We start from the raw sequence: 15,117 nt of genomic DNA on the forward strand, positions 1-15,117 counted from the left end.
GTGTCATCCTAACATAGTGTTTTTCACTTAAAAGCACTGAGCGTCCCTGAGCCCTGGGTGTTTCCAGCCCCCTCTCCGTGAGTCCCCAAACACTGTCTACGAGCCCTCAAGCTCTGTTTGTGAGTCCCCAGCCCTGTCCTTGTGTCCCTGAGCCCCATCTGTGTTCCCAGCCCTGTCCTTGTGTCCCTGAGCCCCATCTGTGTTCCCAGTCCTGTCCGTGTGTCCCTGAGCCCCATCTGTGTTCCCAGCCCTGTCCGTGTGTCCCTGAGCCCCGTCTGTGTTCCCAGTCCTGTCCGTGTGTCCCTGAGCCCCGTCTGTGTTCCCAGTCCTGTCCTTGTGTCCCTGAGCCCCATCTGTGTTCCCAGTCCTGTCCGTGTGTCCCTGAGCCTCGTCTGTGAGTCCCCAAACACCGTTTGTGTGTCCTCAAGGACTGTTTGTCAGTCCCTGAGGAGGCAAAGGCGGCAGAGGTGTCAGCCCCACAGCCACACAGGATGGGTCCCCACCGCCCTCGTAGCCACGGTCTGACGTCATCTTGCCGGGGACAAACACGGTATGACGTAATCAGCAGCCCCACACTCACCGTGACGTAACCGCCTGCAGCATGGCGTCACCATCAGCAGCATGACGTCACCTCTTCCCCTCACACGGCGGACGCACCTTCCCGCCACCCTTCCGGCCAATCCACGAGGCGCTTGCACCGCAGCCTCTGGCGGCCAATCGCGGGGGCGCTTACAGCCGGGGCCGGGGCCGCCGCCGCCCCATTGGCCGCGCGGGGAGTGCCGCCCGGCGGTGATTGGCGGGGGGGCGTGTCCCGGGCGGCCTCGCGCCGTGAGGGCCCCGCGGGCCCGGTCCCGCCATGGCGGCGCCGCCCCGGCCGCGCAAGCGGAGCGGCCCCGCGCTGAGCGGGGGCAGCGGCGCCGGGGCCGCCCCGCCGGGACTCCGCAATGGGCTCCCCCCACACAAGCGCCCCAAGAGTGCCGCGGCCGGGCCTGCCGGGCCCGCCGACCCCTTCGGTGACAGCGACGACTTCACGGCGGACGACCTGGAGCAGATCGACATCCTGGCCTCGCAGGCGCTGTCGCAGGATCCGCCCGCGGGACTCGCGTGGGGACCCCCGGGACTGCCCCGGGGCGGGCGGGAAGGTCGGTGTGTCCCGGCACTGCCCCGCTGCTGAGGAAGGGGTTGTTGTCCCTTTAGGAGTCATGGAATGGTTCGGGTTGTAAGGACTTGAAAGATCATCCAATTCCCACCTCCTGCCTTGGCCAGGGACACCTCCCGCTATCGCAGGGTGCTCCAAGCCCCGTCCAACCTGGAATTGGACACTTCCAGGGTTGGGGCAGCCACAGCTTCTCTGGGCAACCTGTGCCAGGGCCTCCCCACCCTCACAGGGAACAATATTTTACCAGTATATCATCTAAACCTGCTCTTTTTCAGTTTGAACCCATCCCCCCGTGTCCTGTCACTACATGCCCTTGTAAATACTCTTGCTCCGTCTTTCCTGTAAGTTCCCTTCAGGGAACTGTTTTTGCTTTGGCCACCAGCACCCCCCCCAGTGTCAGAGGGATGGCTGGGATTCAAAGGAATAACAGAAATAACAAAGGAATAGTAACCCCAGCAGGCACATTGCACTGAGCTGTGCCCTGGGGTGTGTGTGGTGACCCTGGCCTGGGACGTGGGTGCTGCACGTTAAACCTGCCAAATAAACGAGTTTCATAAACTTTTAACTTGCTGTAGTTATCATTCACAGTATCATCATTCACTTTTGTATCCTGGTTGGATGTTGGCCACCAGATTATTTTTTCCCTGTTAGTTTTCACTGGTAAATGCATAATGTGTCATATTAAAGCAGCTGATTTTCAGGTTTACTTTGAAAAAAGCAAAGCAAACCAGGGGGTTGTTCATAGGGAAGTTTAGAGAGCTTAAATCCTCTTAAGTTTAATGTTTTGGCAGCGCTGACATCTGCCATCTCTCCAGGTGAACAAGTTCTCAGTGAACCCTTGTTTGTGCAGGGTGTGTTAACTAAAGTTACCTGGAAGGAATTGCTCACACTTGCTGATGGCCTTCTTTCTGCTTTAAGATATTAAAAGATCTTTAAGGTCCCTTCCAACCCAAACCATTAGATTAGAAATGGGGGGGTGGAAGGGTGTTCTCTGTTTTAAGGATTGATGCACAAGCACTGACAAGGTTCCTGGCAGTTTACCTGTTTGTGATGATAGTATAAATACTATGATATTCAGATGTCTGAAATGGCAAATAACATGGTGTTGAGTCCCCAGTGATGTTCACACATCATCTGTGCTTCACATCTTGGCTTTTCTCTGCAGCAGAAAGCAGAGCTGATGGGCTGATGAGAGATTCATTCCAGTTTGAAGTACTGCAGACACAGAATGAAGAAAACAAACAGAAGGTTGGCAACGTTTTCCCCTCCCCTCTAAATGTCACATTTTTGGTAGGGCTGACTGAAAGGTGGGATAAGTCCAGTTCCAAGCATTTAATTCTAATCAAGTTGATCAATAATCTTTGTAATCCAGAGGTCTGTTAAAATCGTTATACTAGAAACAGCTCTAGTAATAATTAAGATTGAGACCAGTAGTTCATTTCTTGATCACTTCAGAGAAGCAAATGCTAATTTGTCAGTTTTACGTGTTCCCTGTCAAATGAATTCTCTGTCCTGTCAGCCAGTCAGCGGGAGTTGTTTTGTGCAACTTAAAGATTTGAGAAAGCAAAGTGACTTTAAAGTGGCTTCATGTTACTTCACCTCCTGCTGATCCATTATGGAGAGATACTTAGGGCAAGAAGCAGATGTAGAAAAGTAAGAAGGCACAAATTCCTGTACAAAGTCTCTCCTTTTTTGGTGCACAGCTTAGGAAGGAAATGAGCCTTGAACAAGTTTATATTTTACCAGAACAGCCTTTTAACTTAATTTCATGTAGGTACTTCCTGATCCAGAAATATTATATGTGGATTTAATAGTCTATTGTGTATATTTTTTTAAACACTCTGTGTTTGGGTTTGGATACCTTTTATAGGGAAACAGGTCAGCACTTTTAACACGAAATTTCTTCTTTGATTTAATTTTGAACTTAATAAGTGGGTGGGTCGTGGCTGCTATGAGAGACAATAAACAGAGAATAACTTGTGCACTTGCACCTCGATTGATCTTTGTTTCTTTGTGCTTTCCCCCAGCTGGGAGGGTCCTACTCTATTTACCTTTCTTACCTCTGTTTTCTGAATCTTTCCCAGCTCTGTTATATCCATCTTTATCAGGGAATCTCCTACCTGTAAACCATCATTTTACAGTTGTGTAGAGGTGTCTTCTTGCTTTTTTCCTCGTGTATTTCTGAGTAACTCATTCATTATCTCTCCAAAGTCTTGTCTCTGAGTGGTATTTCTGCTCAGGAAATTAAGAGAGTAAATATGTCATGAAGATACTGTCTGGGGGTGGTGCCTTGTCTTAGAACAGAGTTCTTGTTGTCTGCCCTGCTAAATGAAATATTACAATGAAATTAGCAGTGTTATCATCCCAATAATGAATAAATTATTGATGTGTATGACTAGAAGACTTTGAAAGAAAAAGTAACAATTGCAGAGGAGGGGAAAGAGAAGGATGGTCTTTGACAGATATCAGAATGGTATGTGAAGATGTGTCTTTGCTGTCATTTATAATTCTGTTAGAGAAAACAGTAGCTGAGTTTCCTGATTTAATCAGGAAAAGATTAGAGGCAACATGGCAGAATTTTTGAACTGGGTTGCAGGAGAATTTTCCTCCCTAGAAATTATAAATGAAGACCTAATTTTCAACCACACAGTGATGCAAATACATAGTTTTGGCTGTGTACATCCTTTAATGGAATTTCTCTGTTGGCAGCTGAAAGAAATGCAGGATGAAATTCTCACTAAAAATGGAGAAATTAAAATTCTGCGTGACTCACTGCAGCAGATGAGGTTTGCTGTGGAGGAACAGAAAAGATCATACCTGCTACTGGAACAGCAAAAATCTCAGACCTTGAGTGAAAAAGAAAAAGAGTTCTCCAAAAAGGTTTGTAAATATATCAATTCCCTGCAGATCAGATACAGAAGCCAGTTTATGACTTAATGATGTCACAGACCATTTGGTCAGAGGGAGAACATCGGTGTGAAATGTCCAAACGATGCATGCTTTTATTTTCTTATCTAAAAGAAAGCATTTGTAAGAACTTGCAGAGGGTTTTCTCCTGCCAAAACAAAAGAGTAAAATTCAGATGGTAGAGGTTTTCATTTGCTGCCTTTTTTTTTTTTTTAAGCCACCCCAAGACCATTAAAACTGGAATGTATTTTACAATGGAAAAAAGAGACAGAGCATGCTCCATGCCTCTGATCAGGTTGCTGTTCCTGTTGCAGTCATCTTTCTGAGAGCCCTGAAGAGGACAGGGGCTGCTTTTGTGCTGTTCTCTTTGGTCATGCTCTGTGTGGCACTTGGTCTGTCTTAGCCAGTCCCAAACGCTTCTTGCCTGAACTTCTGGCACTTGGTTCTCAGATAGTGTTAATTGGACTAAGATTCATAAAAATGGAGATCTTGTGCAGAGTTCACAGTAAGCAGATGGTTATCTTGAACTCTTATGGTAACTCCAGTTGCTCTGCAGTTACAACACCCCTAAATTACTCAGTAACAGGAAAACTGTCTTTAATTCCTCTTCCAGTTGCAGTCGTTGCAGTCAGAGCTGCAGTTCAAGGATGCAGAAATTAATGAGTTAAGAACACGACTTCAGAACTGTGAAAGAAATAAACATGTTGTTACTCAGACAGTTCCAACAACAAGGTAGGGGGGTTGGAGAAGGAATTTGTTTTCATTTTTACAAAATGTGTGCTTAAACTATTTTAAAAAGTTTCCTTTCTTCATGTAATTTTAACTCCGTTGTCTTTAAAAAATACAACCACAAAGGTCTGTTCACCTCTATGAAATTTGCTCAGAAAGAGCCTTTCTTGTATCTAAGACAGAAATTCAAAGAGTTTGTAGTGAAGTAGCTTTAAAACATCAGTGAAAATAAAGTAGATTCTTGCTTATTGTTTAATAAAATAACTACAAAAGAAATACTGATTCACCTTTTTATATTAGCCCTAAAAAGAATTTTGCAGTACAAGTGAAACCAGAAGGATGTTCTCCACAGCCTGGAAGAAGATCTTTTCCTACAAAAGAATCCTTCAATGCTGAAATGTCCACTAGACCATCGTGTTCTTCAGGAAATTTGATGGCCCCAACTAGTTCAGTCAAAGAAGGTAAATCCATGCACAACTTGCCACATTTGTAGCTGCATGTGAACATTCTACCTTAGAGAAGGGGTTTTGTACTACATGACTGAACAGTTGCAGTAAATTCACTGCAGACAAAAGCAATTACTTTTATTTTGGTTTTCCTTTAATTTCTTTCCCCTTTATAGCCATTGGAGTTAAACAGCCATGACTGAAAATTGCATCAAGGCCATTTTAATGCACACCTTGGTACCAGATGCCCAGGTGCCAACGATGAAGGGGCCCATTGGCTGCAATAAAAAACTTTCCTGTATTATGTGATGAACCAAAATATCCAAATTGTTGATCTGCCTTTTCTCATTGAATAAAAAAACAGGAAGTAATTTGCCTATTTCTTGAATTGGTCTGCTAGTCAGCTAAAGCATTTTTTGTATCCTTGTTGTTCTGGCTTTTTTGGGGGGGCAGGGGAGGTTGGATTTTAAAGGGTACATATTTAGCCATATTGAAAGAAGCAACGGAAACAATATACTCATTTCCTCTTTTATGTGTGGGGCAGTCATTCTCACAACATTTTATCTTGAAATTCATTGAGGAAAGCTTAGGAAATGAATATCTGCATGTTTTTGAAGATTGCTGTAATATGAAAGAAAATCAGTGGGTTTTTTTATAGCAGCCAGCTGCCATGTTTCCAGTGGGAAATAGTAAATGGAAGAAACTTGGATATCATCAACTAATCCTTACAGGAAGAGTCATGAAAAATCTGAGATGTTGCTGCCAGTTCCAGTGTTCAGGCTGAAACTGTATGGGCAGTAGGGACTGCACCAAAAAGAAAAATGCAGTAGCCTTAAAGCATTAGAATTGCTGCTGCTCATTCTGGTAACAGCACTCAATATGCCAGTTTGTTTGAAAAAATAACACTTCTTTACTTGCCTTCTGAACCCCTGCAAGGCTTTTAGTTTACCTGGTAATTGGGACATAGAGAGATGATTAAAAGATTATGAAATGCTCAAATTACTTTTTAATTTATTTTTTTAGACTTTTGTGCTAATTTTTAGCTGTCCTAATCTCTGCTAGCAGTGGGAATTCAACTTAAGGAATAGGAATTCTGCATTCACCACTGCTCTTAACTACTGGTTGATGTATCTGAGTGTACAAGACAAATGTTTTTTTTGCCTGGTTTAGTTGTCTGAGTCCTTACTGTCTAACACTGAGGGTGTGCAGAGATCTCTAAGCAAGGCAGTTCTCACAATCCCTGTTTGTTCCAGACAGTAAGATGACCCATCCTGAAGTTTCATCTGTGAAGCACCAGGAGGCAACGGGAAAAAACGGTTCCTACAACTCTGCACCTAAATGGAGCACACAAGGTAACTTAATGCTGTCCCTGCAGAAATAAACCCAGGAAAAATGTGCTTTTAAAAAAAAAAAACACAACACCAAGCCTATAAAACATAAACAGCCAGCTCTAGGAAGTCTTTAGGGAACTTAGTTCCAATTCACAGTAGAATTGCATCACATTCGTTGCAATATCTGGAGTGGAACATGAAGGGCAAGTCATCGGGACAGTTGGGACATACGGTCATTTGGCTCAAGTTATTCTGCTAATAGGGGATTGTAATTAAAATATCTCTAAGTATAGTTTGGTTTATATTTAAATACTATCTTAATTTTTCTGAAAATCATTCCCTTGGTTTTGAGAAAGAAGATTCATAATGAAAAAGATCATTTTGAGGTTGGGAGCGCTCTAGATAAGGCTGATCTTTTGAAATATTCAATTTTTGTTGTCGGAGATGGTAAAGCTACTCCAAGGACAGTTTTGTGTCCCTTCAGGTTCAATCTTACTGAATGCACTGATGAAGCAGCCCATTGTCCCTGGGTCATTACTAGGATTGTGCCATCTCCTCAGCAGCAACTCTGAGCCTCTACCTGGAGCTGTGTTGCAGCCTAACTCTCTGGATACGTAAGTTTTATGGGTTTTTTGTTAAATTGTATCTGACATGTTCTCAGTACAGTGGCATTTTCTGTACTAAGAAACACTTAGTCATGTAGGACAGCTCATTCCCTGTGTTAAATGCTGTTTTGCTTAGGCCATTTCATGCAGAATTTGAAACATCATACCACGTGTTTGATGATTAATGTGTGATTATTGTAGATACTAAACAGTGGAACATCACTAAGTGATAAACTAGGTTAATCATCTATTAGGGGAAGGCACAGAGTAAAACCTGGGAGTGGCTGTTAGCAGCTTGCATTGAGGGGAAGGACATAAACATGATCATGAGTTAAGTGGGAAGGAAATGTTGAAAATGTGATTAAAACAGTAGGTTTTATATCTTCAAAGTCGAAACTGTGTTTAATTTGTAATGTGCAATTTATGTGCATTTTTCCAAGGTACATTTATAGTGACTGGTAAAGGTTTTTAAATATGAATATCAGATATAAATTATAATTGTTTTTCACTTTAAAGAATTAGACTGTAGCCCCTGAAATACCTTTGTTTTTCTGATATTTTATTAGTAATTCTTGTGTTATGTGGGTTCATACAGGGCTCATATCTCATTGCCCTTGCCATTTATGCAGGAAGAGGTGGTGAGTTTGTCCCTTGCAGCTGCAGTTTGACTGGTTAATGACTGAACACTCTCTGATTTCTGGCCAGGAAAATAATTCTTTACTGCTGTAGTCCTTTAAAAACCCCTAAATATTCCAGATCAGTAATGTACAGATACTTATCCTTCCCAGAAGCTACCAGATAACATCAGGGAAGAATATATGACAGGTTAGCAAAAGCCTGAAGTGGGAAAGCCAGTGTTTGAAATGTAGTTTCAGACAGTGGCTTATAGTGAGCTGCTGAAGTTACTCACCTGTAAGCTCTGGCTACTTTAATGAGACTCAGGAATGCTTTGTAATTGCTCTTCCGTGCCGGTCTCAAGGAGTAGGATGATTTTTTTTCCCCTCCCAATTCATATTTTATTTTTGGGAACAGGCATTTCTTATTACTCTGGCCTTTCTATTGTTCAGTTCATAATGTGGATAACTCAGATTTCAGCTATGTTCTCTGCCTTTTCCCCTTGGATAGGAAGTCCACACAACTCCCCAGCAGCAGGACAGTGCAAGAAGAAACCGCTCCTCTCGTGTCCCTGCAAGAAGCTCAAAAACTTGCAATAACAGGATTGAACTTGATCGCTATGGACCAAGGAATAGCTGAAGGAAGCCCAGCAGAAGGCCAGGGAGGGCTCCTGCCCCTGCCACAGTGCAGGATCCGAGGAGCTGTGCACCTCCTGCCCCTGGTGGAACACCACGTCAGTGCCTATTGCCGGGCGGGACAACTGCCGGACACGGCTGGGAATGGTTCCTGTGGAAACCATTCCACTGTTTCTTCCAGAACCAGCACAAGTTCGGTGTCGAGTAAGGAGGACTTCAGGTTGTCTCTTGAGGAAACTGCAGTGATATCACTGGGAATCCTTTATTACTTGGTGTTCTATAGCTGGGACGTTGTCCACACACTGCTGGCTGCCGGAGTGGAAGAAGGTGCTGCTGCTGCTGGAGACAAACAGGTTTCCAAGATGGACAAAAATGTGTTGTGTGACAATCAGTGTGATAATAAAGAAGATGCCAGGACACAAGGAGGGCTGCCTGCAGCTCCACAGGATGCTCCCAATAACGATCGAGCTCAGCATTCTTTGTTTAAAAAGCTTCTTCAGGTTTTAGCTTTTTCTGCTGCAAGGGGTTCCCAGACTGACAGAATCCTGAGCCAGAGCCTACAGGTTTTGGTGAAATTAGCTGAAAATTCAACAATGGACTTGCTAATAAAGTAAGTTAGTAATAGTTTTACAGTGATTTCAGACTCTGGTGTTCAGCACTTTCCATCCCCTGGTGAAACCAATATGTGCAGATACAAGTAGAAGTTTTGCCCTGTATGAGAGAAATCACATTTCTCAGATCACCTTTGGGGAGCAGTTGAGGATCTTTCTATTACCTTTGCTGCTAATAAGTGTGATAATCATCCCTGATCAGTTTGAAAGTGAGGAAACTTTTTAAGGCCACATGCATCGGATCAGAATATCTGTAATATTGATTTGGGGTTTTTTTTGAGATTGCTGGGAGATGCATAAGGAAGGAGAGCACAGGGTCTCATTCTGGCAGGTAAAATGCCAGTCAAAAGTGAAGCATTTCATCACAACCAGTGTGAACTGCAGTGACTGCCAAGTGTCACGATGTTTTTCAGTAATTTGAGATCAGTTACGTTCTGAATAGCTAAAAGGGCACAAATTATGGGGCTGTGTACAAGAAACGGTGTATTTTCAACTTGTCAGTGCATTCCCCATTTCTAACAGAGCTTTCTTTTGAAGTTTTCAGCAGTTGCTGAGCAGCCAGACCCTGCTGCACTGCCTGTGTCCAGAGACCCCCCTGCCTGCCGTCCTCCTGACTGTGAGACTGCTGGGTGTCCTCTCTCAGCACCAGGGCTTGGCTGCTCAGCTGTGTTCTCACTCAGGTAAAGGGCTGCAGGGCACAGAGCACTGGTACCATCACTCAAAGGAATGCAAACAGGCCTTGCTCCGAGGTGCTAAAACCCCAGAAGGCAAAAAGCCTGATATGCTCCCCGAAACCTTGTTTTCTAGTGCAGGGTTTCAGTTATTGTTTAAAGATTATTTATCTCAGGGCATCTGCCTACCTGTGGTGCTTTTGATAGCCATGTGGATTTTTAAAATTGTCAAGATTAGCGTTCGTTGTATTAAAGGTTGTTGAAGAAAAAAGGGGTTTTGAGGAGTTCTGAGGTTTAAATATCTGTGCATTGTTGAGCTTGGGGATTCCATTACCCTGCATGACAAATGGTCTCTGTCCAGTTCCTTATGAATGAAGTAGGACAGGATTAGCACGAAGGCACATACAAAGTTAGGGGATACTAATTTCTTCAGCACTGCTTAAGATGCGTGAAGTAAAGCAAGAAGTGGGGCCTGTACCACAAGTCCTAGGAGAGCACTCGAAATGTGAATTAATTTTTAATTAAAAGAATTAATTTTCGTCATGAACAACTGACTGAAAGAACCAAGTTCTCTCTGTTTCAGACACCTGCCTTCTCCTTGCACTGTACATGTACATAACATCAAGACCAGATAAATCAGCATCTGAAACGCTTTGGCTTCAGCTGGAACAAGAGGTAACCATGTGGCTGTTTGTCCACATGCTCTTTCCTGCTCTTTCCAGTTGGGGGAGTGGGAGGAGCAGGACAAGGCACCAATTGCCTGAAAACAATTTCTTTCTCTAGCTGAAATAGAAACTGAAACTATGGGCCTGCAGTAAGGGATTACATTGATTTTTTTATTATTTTCATTTTTAAAAGGACCTGCTTGAAACTGAATCAGTAACTATTCTAAAAGAGAACATCTGTCATGATATCTTTTAAGTCACTGAAAAAACAGTACAGATTCTAGGATGGCTACAGATATTCAACACCAAGTTTTATTTTGCTTTTAGATCAATAGAAGAGTAAAAAGAAGCAAGATCTAGGTTTCATTTTGATTGTCTTAATTCCCCCTATTACATCTAAAAGGCAGACCAGAGTGATTTAGGATTATATTCCTTGTATTCAGTGGAAATGCTAACTTGCTGTATAATAGCCATGGTTATATGTAGAAAGAAAGGCTGTTAAATTTAATTTGTGTTGTTTGTACTGACAGAAGTGACTTGAGGTTCTATTTGCTCCACTTCTGCTCTCGTTTTAAGAATTTTGAACCCTTCCCATTATCCCCCTACCTGCTGTGTTATACTAAAGTACATTTGTATGCAGTGAATTAAGGCCCCCTGACCTCCTTAGCTGCTCATCAGAAAGTCGAAAAGGTTTCCGTGCAAGGCAAATTCTGCCTCTGTAAAGTTTTACAGGGGAAAAAAAACTAATACAGTTTGGAGGCATTGAGGAAAAACCAAGAAGGTTTCAAACCAGCAGTGAAATCCTGTTTGTGCCCCTCCCTGCGTGCAGCTGAGCCCCCGTAACGCGGTGTGTGTTTGTGACAGGCAGTGCGGCTCCTGACGCGGCGCACGAGGGGCTCCAGCCCAGCACTTCTGTCACCTGGCACAGCCTGTCAGTGCAACCTCGAGGTGAGTCACCACAGCCCCCCCGACTTTAATCTGCTGAGAACTTCCAGGTACTCAGTGCTGGAATAGCTTTCTGCCCCCCCTCCCCTTGTTTTAGCTACAAGGAAACAGGAGTGTCCTGTACTTTACAGGATGCCACCTCCCTAGGGAGCTTGCTTTGGCTTGCTAGAAAATAATCTCTTCAAGCTTCTGAATTGCAGAGTAAAGTTCACAATGAAAGAAGTTTTCTGCTACTGTGTTTTTTGCTTTGTGTTTTTCCTCTTGCAGGTGGTTAAGGCACTAATTATAATGTTACACAGGCAGTGGATGAAGATGAGAAGAGCTGAGAACAGCTCGTGTGCACATAAGGAGCAAATTATTCAGTTTTTACGGGATGCTATTTTACTCTTGCACAGCCTATCTCAGAAAGATAAGCTGTTTCATGAACACTGCTTAGAAGTTCTCCATCAATATGACCAAGCCATGCCAGGCATAAGAGCCATTCTCAAAAAGACTAAAAAACTGAGTGCCTGTGAAGGTAAAAATCAGTCAGATGTTGGCTTTTTTCCATGCTGTAGAAATAGAAATTTCCCTTCTGTCCCTTTCCTCATTTAACAAATACCATAGATGGTTCCTGCTCAGACCTCTGAAGTCAGGCCATAGTCTTGTGCTTCTCAATATTCACTATACTTAACCAGTGCTTTACTATTCTTCTTTAATAGCTGTATCTTGTTCTTCTCTCCAAAGAAATACAATCTGTTTGCTGTCTACAGTCAGGATGTTTTAAAATGTAGATACCAGTCATAGTTACACTGTATCAAGTAGAAAAAATGACTCTCTGAAACATGACTATTTGTTGTTGCAGAGCTGATTTTGGATGAGTTGTATCCTCCTGAGCCAGAAGACCAAGGAGTGGACTCCAGCTAGCCAACATCTCACAGGGATCTGTCCTTCCTCATCTGAATCATCATAATCATTGCCAGTGCAAATGTGAACTTTAAATCATCCCTTTGTTAAGTGACAGCCTAAAGGTTGCATTCAAAGGCAGCACAACTAAGGCACATCTCTTTGCTGTAATTATTTCAGTGCCATCGAAATGTAGCTGAAAGTAAACAAATGTTGAGATGAGAATGACACTGCAATGGACTTATGATTGGCCCTGGTTATGAATTTCATCCTGTACAAAACTGCTGGGAATGGAACGGAAATGTCTCTCCGTGCCTTCCATTTTCCTGTGACTGCAGCTGAATTTATGATGCTGAACGTGCCAAGATGTTTGGGATCACTGCATTCATATGAAAGCCTTTTGAACACACTTTCTTTTGTAATTTTAACTCTTTCTTGCTTGACTTCCAAAATTTTCACGTTGGTATTAGTAAACAGTTTACAGTGATTTTTAAAAACCTTTCTAGAAGTAACTTGGAGTTGGCAGTTCACTACAGGGCTTTGAATTTCTTGCTGAGAATTGGTCACCCGAGTTCACTCGATTTTCATGAATCTGCTGAAAGTGTAACTGTGGAGACACCAAAACAAACAAACAAAAAATACTAGACCTTACATTTTTTAAAATTCACCTTGAAAGAGTAAGCTGGTGCTGTTGAGGACTCCATCCTAGGTTATAAAGGGATATTTAAGTGTGTGCAGAATGACTGGGGCTTTTTGGTCACTGTGAAGATGAATGACCATGTCATTCCTAGGATACAGCACTGAAGGCTGGAGGAAGAGCTGCTGCTCCCTGCACAGTCACAGTCACATTGGGCTGCAGGTTATCAACTGAGCCTAAAAAGGGAGGTGTGAGTGCTTTTAAAATGAGCCCACGGGTTTGTATTTATAAATGGGAGAGCTTTTTTCATTTTTCCACAGGTGCTTGATTTAGAAAGAGCCTGGATCCAGGGAACAGGAGGAGGAGAGACCATACTACAGTGGGAAGGAAGCTCTTGGAAAACTGGGAAACATTCAGTTCCCTGGTCACACCCAAAGAAGCTGCGTCCTGCCCTGGGGCAAAGAGCCCCACTCCAGTGGGCTCAAAGAGCTCCTGACTTGGTTTGTGCTTTGGAAAAGAACTTTTCCAGAGACTGCTGTGCAGGAATAACCAGGGAAATAATCCATCATCTCCCAAGGGCTGAAGCTTCTTCCCAGCACAGCCTGGGCTCCCTCCCGGAGCAGCAGCTCTGCAGAGGCAGGACCAGGTTGTTCCTGTGAAACACAAGCTGCCAACTGCTCCTCTCAGCAGCAGGTTTCAAGTCCCTTGTAGCATCTGGAAAACTGCCATTTTCCTGCTTAAATGCAGCAAGGAAGGATGAACAGGCACATAACAGCAAGGCCTTCTGAGCCTGTGTGTGACTGCACGGCCACAAGCCTGGAACTGCCCCAGGGCCCTGGACAAGACACCAGAGGCTGTGTGACAAAAACAACAGTTGGCTTATCCACAGAAAACAAACAAATAGAAACTCAATACAAGAAAAAAAACCCACACAAACAAAAACCCAACACCAACCACCATTTCCTGGCCTGCAGGATTAGATGAGAGAGAAGAGCTTGAGAAAGTCATGTAAAAGCCCTTTCCTTCCTCAAAACCAAAATAAACATTAAGATAATTCTTTGAGAACAGCCCCACGAGCATGAGCTGTGGTAAAGCTGTATCTGAACATGAGCCTGCTGTGAGTGGCAAGCTTAGGACAGCTCTAACAAAGACATGATAGTCACAATATCCCAAAATACAGTGACCTGCCATCACTTTTTAACTGTTCTCACCACTTAGTTTCTCTAAACAGAATTTGAGTTTATAGAGATAAGATACATTTAATCCCCTTTGGGTGAACAGACCAAAACTGTTAAGAAGGGTTTGGACAAAAACCAGTTAATGAATCCCAAATTGTTGAAGCAAGCCAGCTATAAAAACTTGTTTAAAAAATTCCTGGCCTCATCCAAAGGGTGTGTGTGTATGGCAACTTGGAAAAAGGGAAAAGTGGATTATTGCTGAACTTTATATAAACTGAAGTGTTATCTGTGGAAAAAACTGCCAGGAAAATCCCTAACTGTTCCTTCCTGGCTCTGCATCCCCTCCCATCCACCCACTCACAGACACCACCTGGACATGTACATTTACACTCTCATTGAATTTTCTTCCAGCTTTTGACTTTTCACTGGTATAACCCAGGCTCCATACCCCAAACAGACCCTACACTTCTCCTGGCAGAAATTATGGTAACATCACGGTGTTATGAAATTAAACCAGAGCTTTTAAAGTTAAAGGCATTTCCTGTGACTGAAAAGTTCACATTCCTAAAGCAAAATGAGGCTGCATTCCTGAAGAGAAAAGGCAGAAATAAACATACTTACAGGACTGCCATAATTCCCTATTTGTTAAATCATTTATGGTGACCAATCTCTCGTTGGAATTATTGCAAGATTGTACTGACCTTCAGTAATTCTTCCTTTTTTACATTCTCTTGGAATTTTTCTTGGGATTAAAAAGATCCGACCATGTGTGCAACAGCTGATTATCCCCTGAAAAAAAACTGAAGCATTTTTACACATTTTGGGGCTACTGCTTTACTGTCTTCATGACCCAAAACCAACCAGGCAGTTCTCATCAGACAGTCCCTGAAGAATTCCCAGCAGAGCAGCTTTCCCGTGGCCAGTTTGCATTTCCCCAACATGCTATGGATAAGCTGTGCCTCTGTATTAACTGAGAAAAGGAATTTACTCTGGCACTGAGAGCAGTCACAGGACTGAACAATGAAGTGTTGAGCAACAAGGAAAACCACTGGGCATGTTCTACACATGATTATCACATTCCTCAGCTGCAGCCACCCA

General features: G+C 43.3%; 1 protein-coding gene across 4 annotated transcripts; it reads left to right on the forward strand.

The window, feature by feature from the left end:
* Positions 1-856: 856 nt before the first annotated feature.
* Positions 857-12,695, forward strand: ATRIP (ATR interacting protein). 4 transcript variants are annotated; one of them, XM_017819868.1, is made up of 13 exons: positions 857-1,142; positions 2,325-2,407; positions 3,869-4,039; positions 4,680-4,798; positions 5,096-5,256; positions 6,495-6,593; positions 7,057-7,186; positions 8,303-9,037; positions 9,576-9,718; positions 10,293-10,384; positions 11,239-11,322; positions 11,587-11,836; positions 12,164-12,695. In XM_017819868.1, the coding sequence occupies exons 1-13, from the start codon at positions 857-859 to the stop codon at positions 12,223-12,225; spliced, it is 2,415 nt and encodes an 804-aa protein (XP_017675357.1). In that variant the 3' UTR covers positions 12,226-12,695. The 4 variants fall into 4 exon arrangements, with proteins under 4 accessions (XP_017675357.1, XP_017675361.1, XP_017675358.1 ...); XM_017819872.1 differs by having other exon boundaries at positions 9,696-9,718; XM_017819869.1 differs by having other exon boundaries at positions 2,328-2,407.
* Positions 12,696-15,117: the final 2,422 nt, after the last annotated feature.

The sequence above is a fragment of the Lepidothrix coronata genome, unplaced genomic scaffold, assembly GCF_001604755.1.
Source record: "Lepidothrix coronata isolate B3197 unplaced genomic scaffold, Lepidothrix_coronata-1.0 Scaffold78, whole genome shotgun sequence".
Taxonomy (NCBI): Eukaryota; Metazoa; Chordata; class Aves; order Passeriformes; family Pipridae; genus Lepidothrix; species Lepidothrix coronata.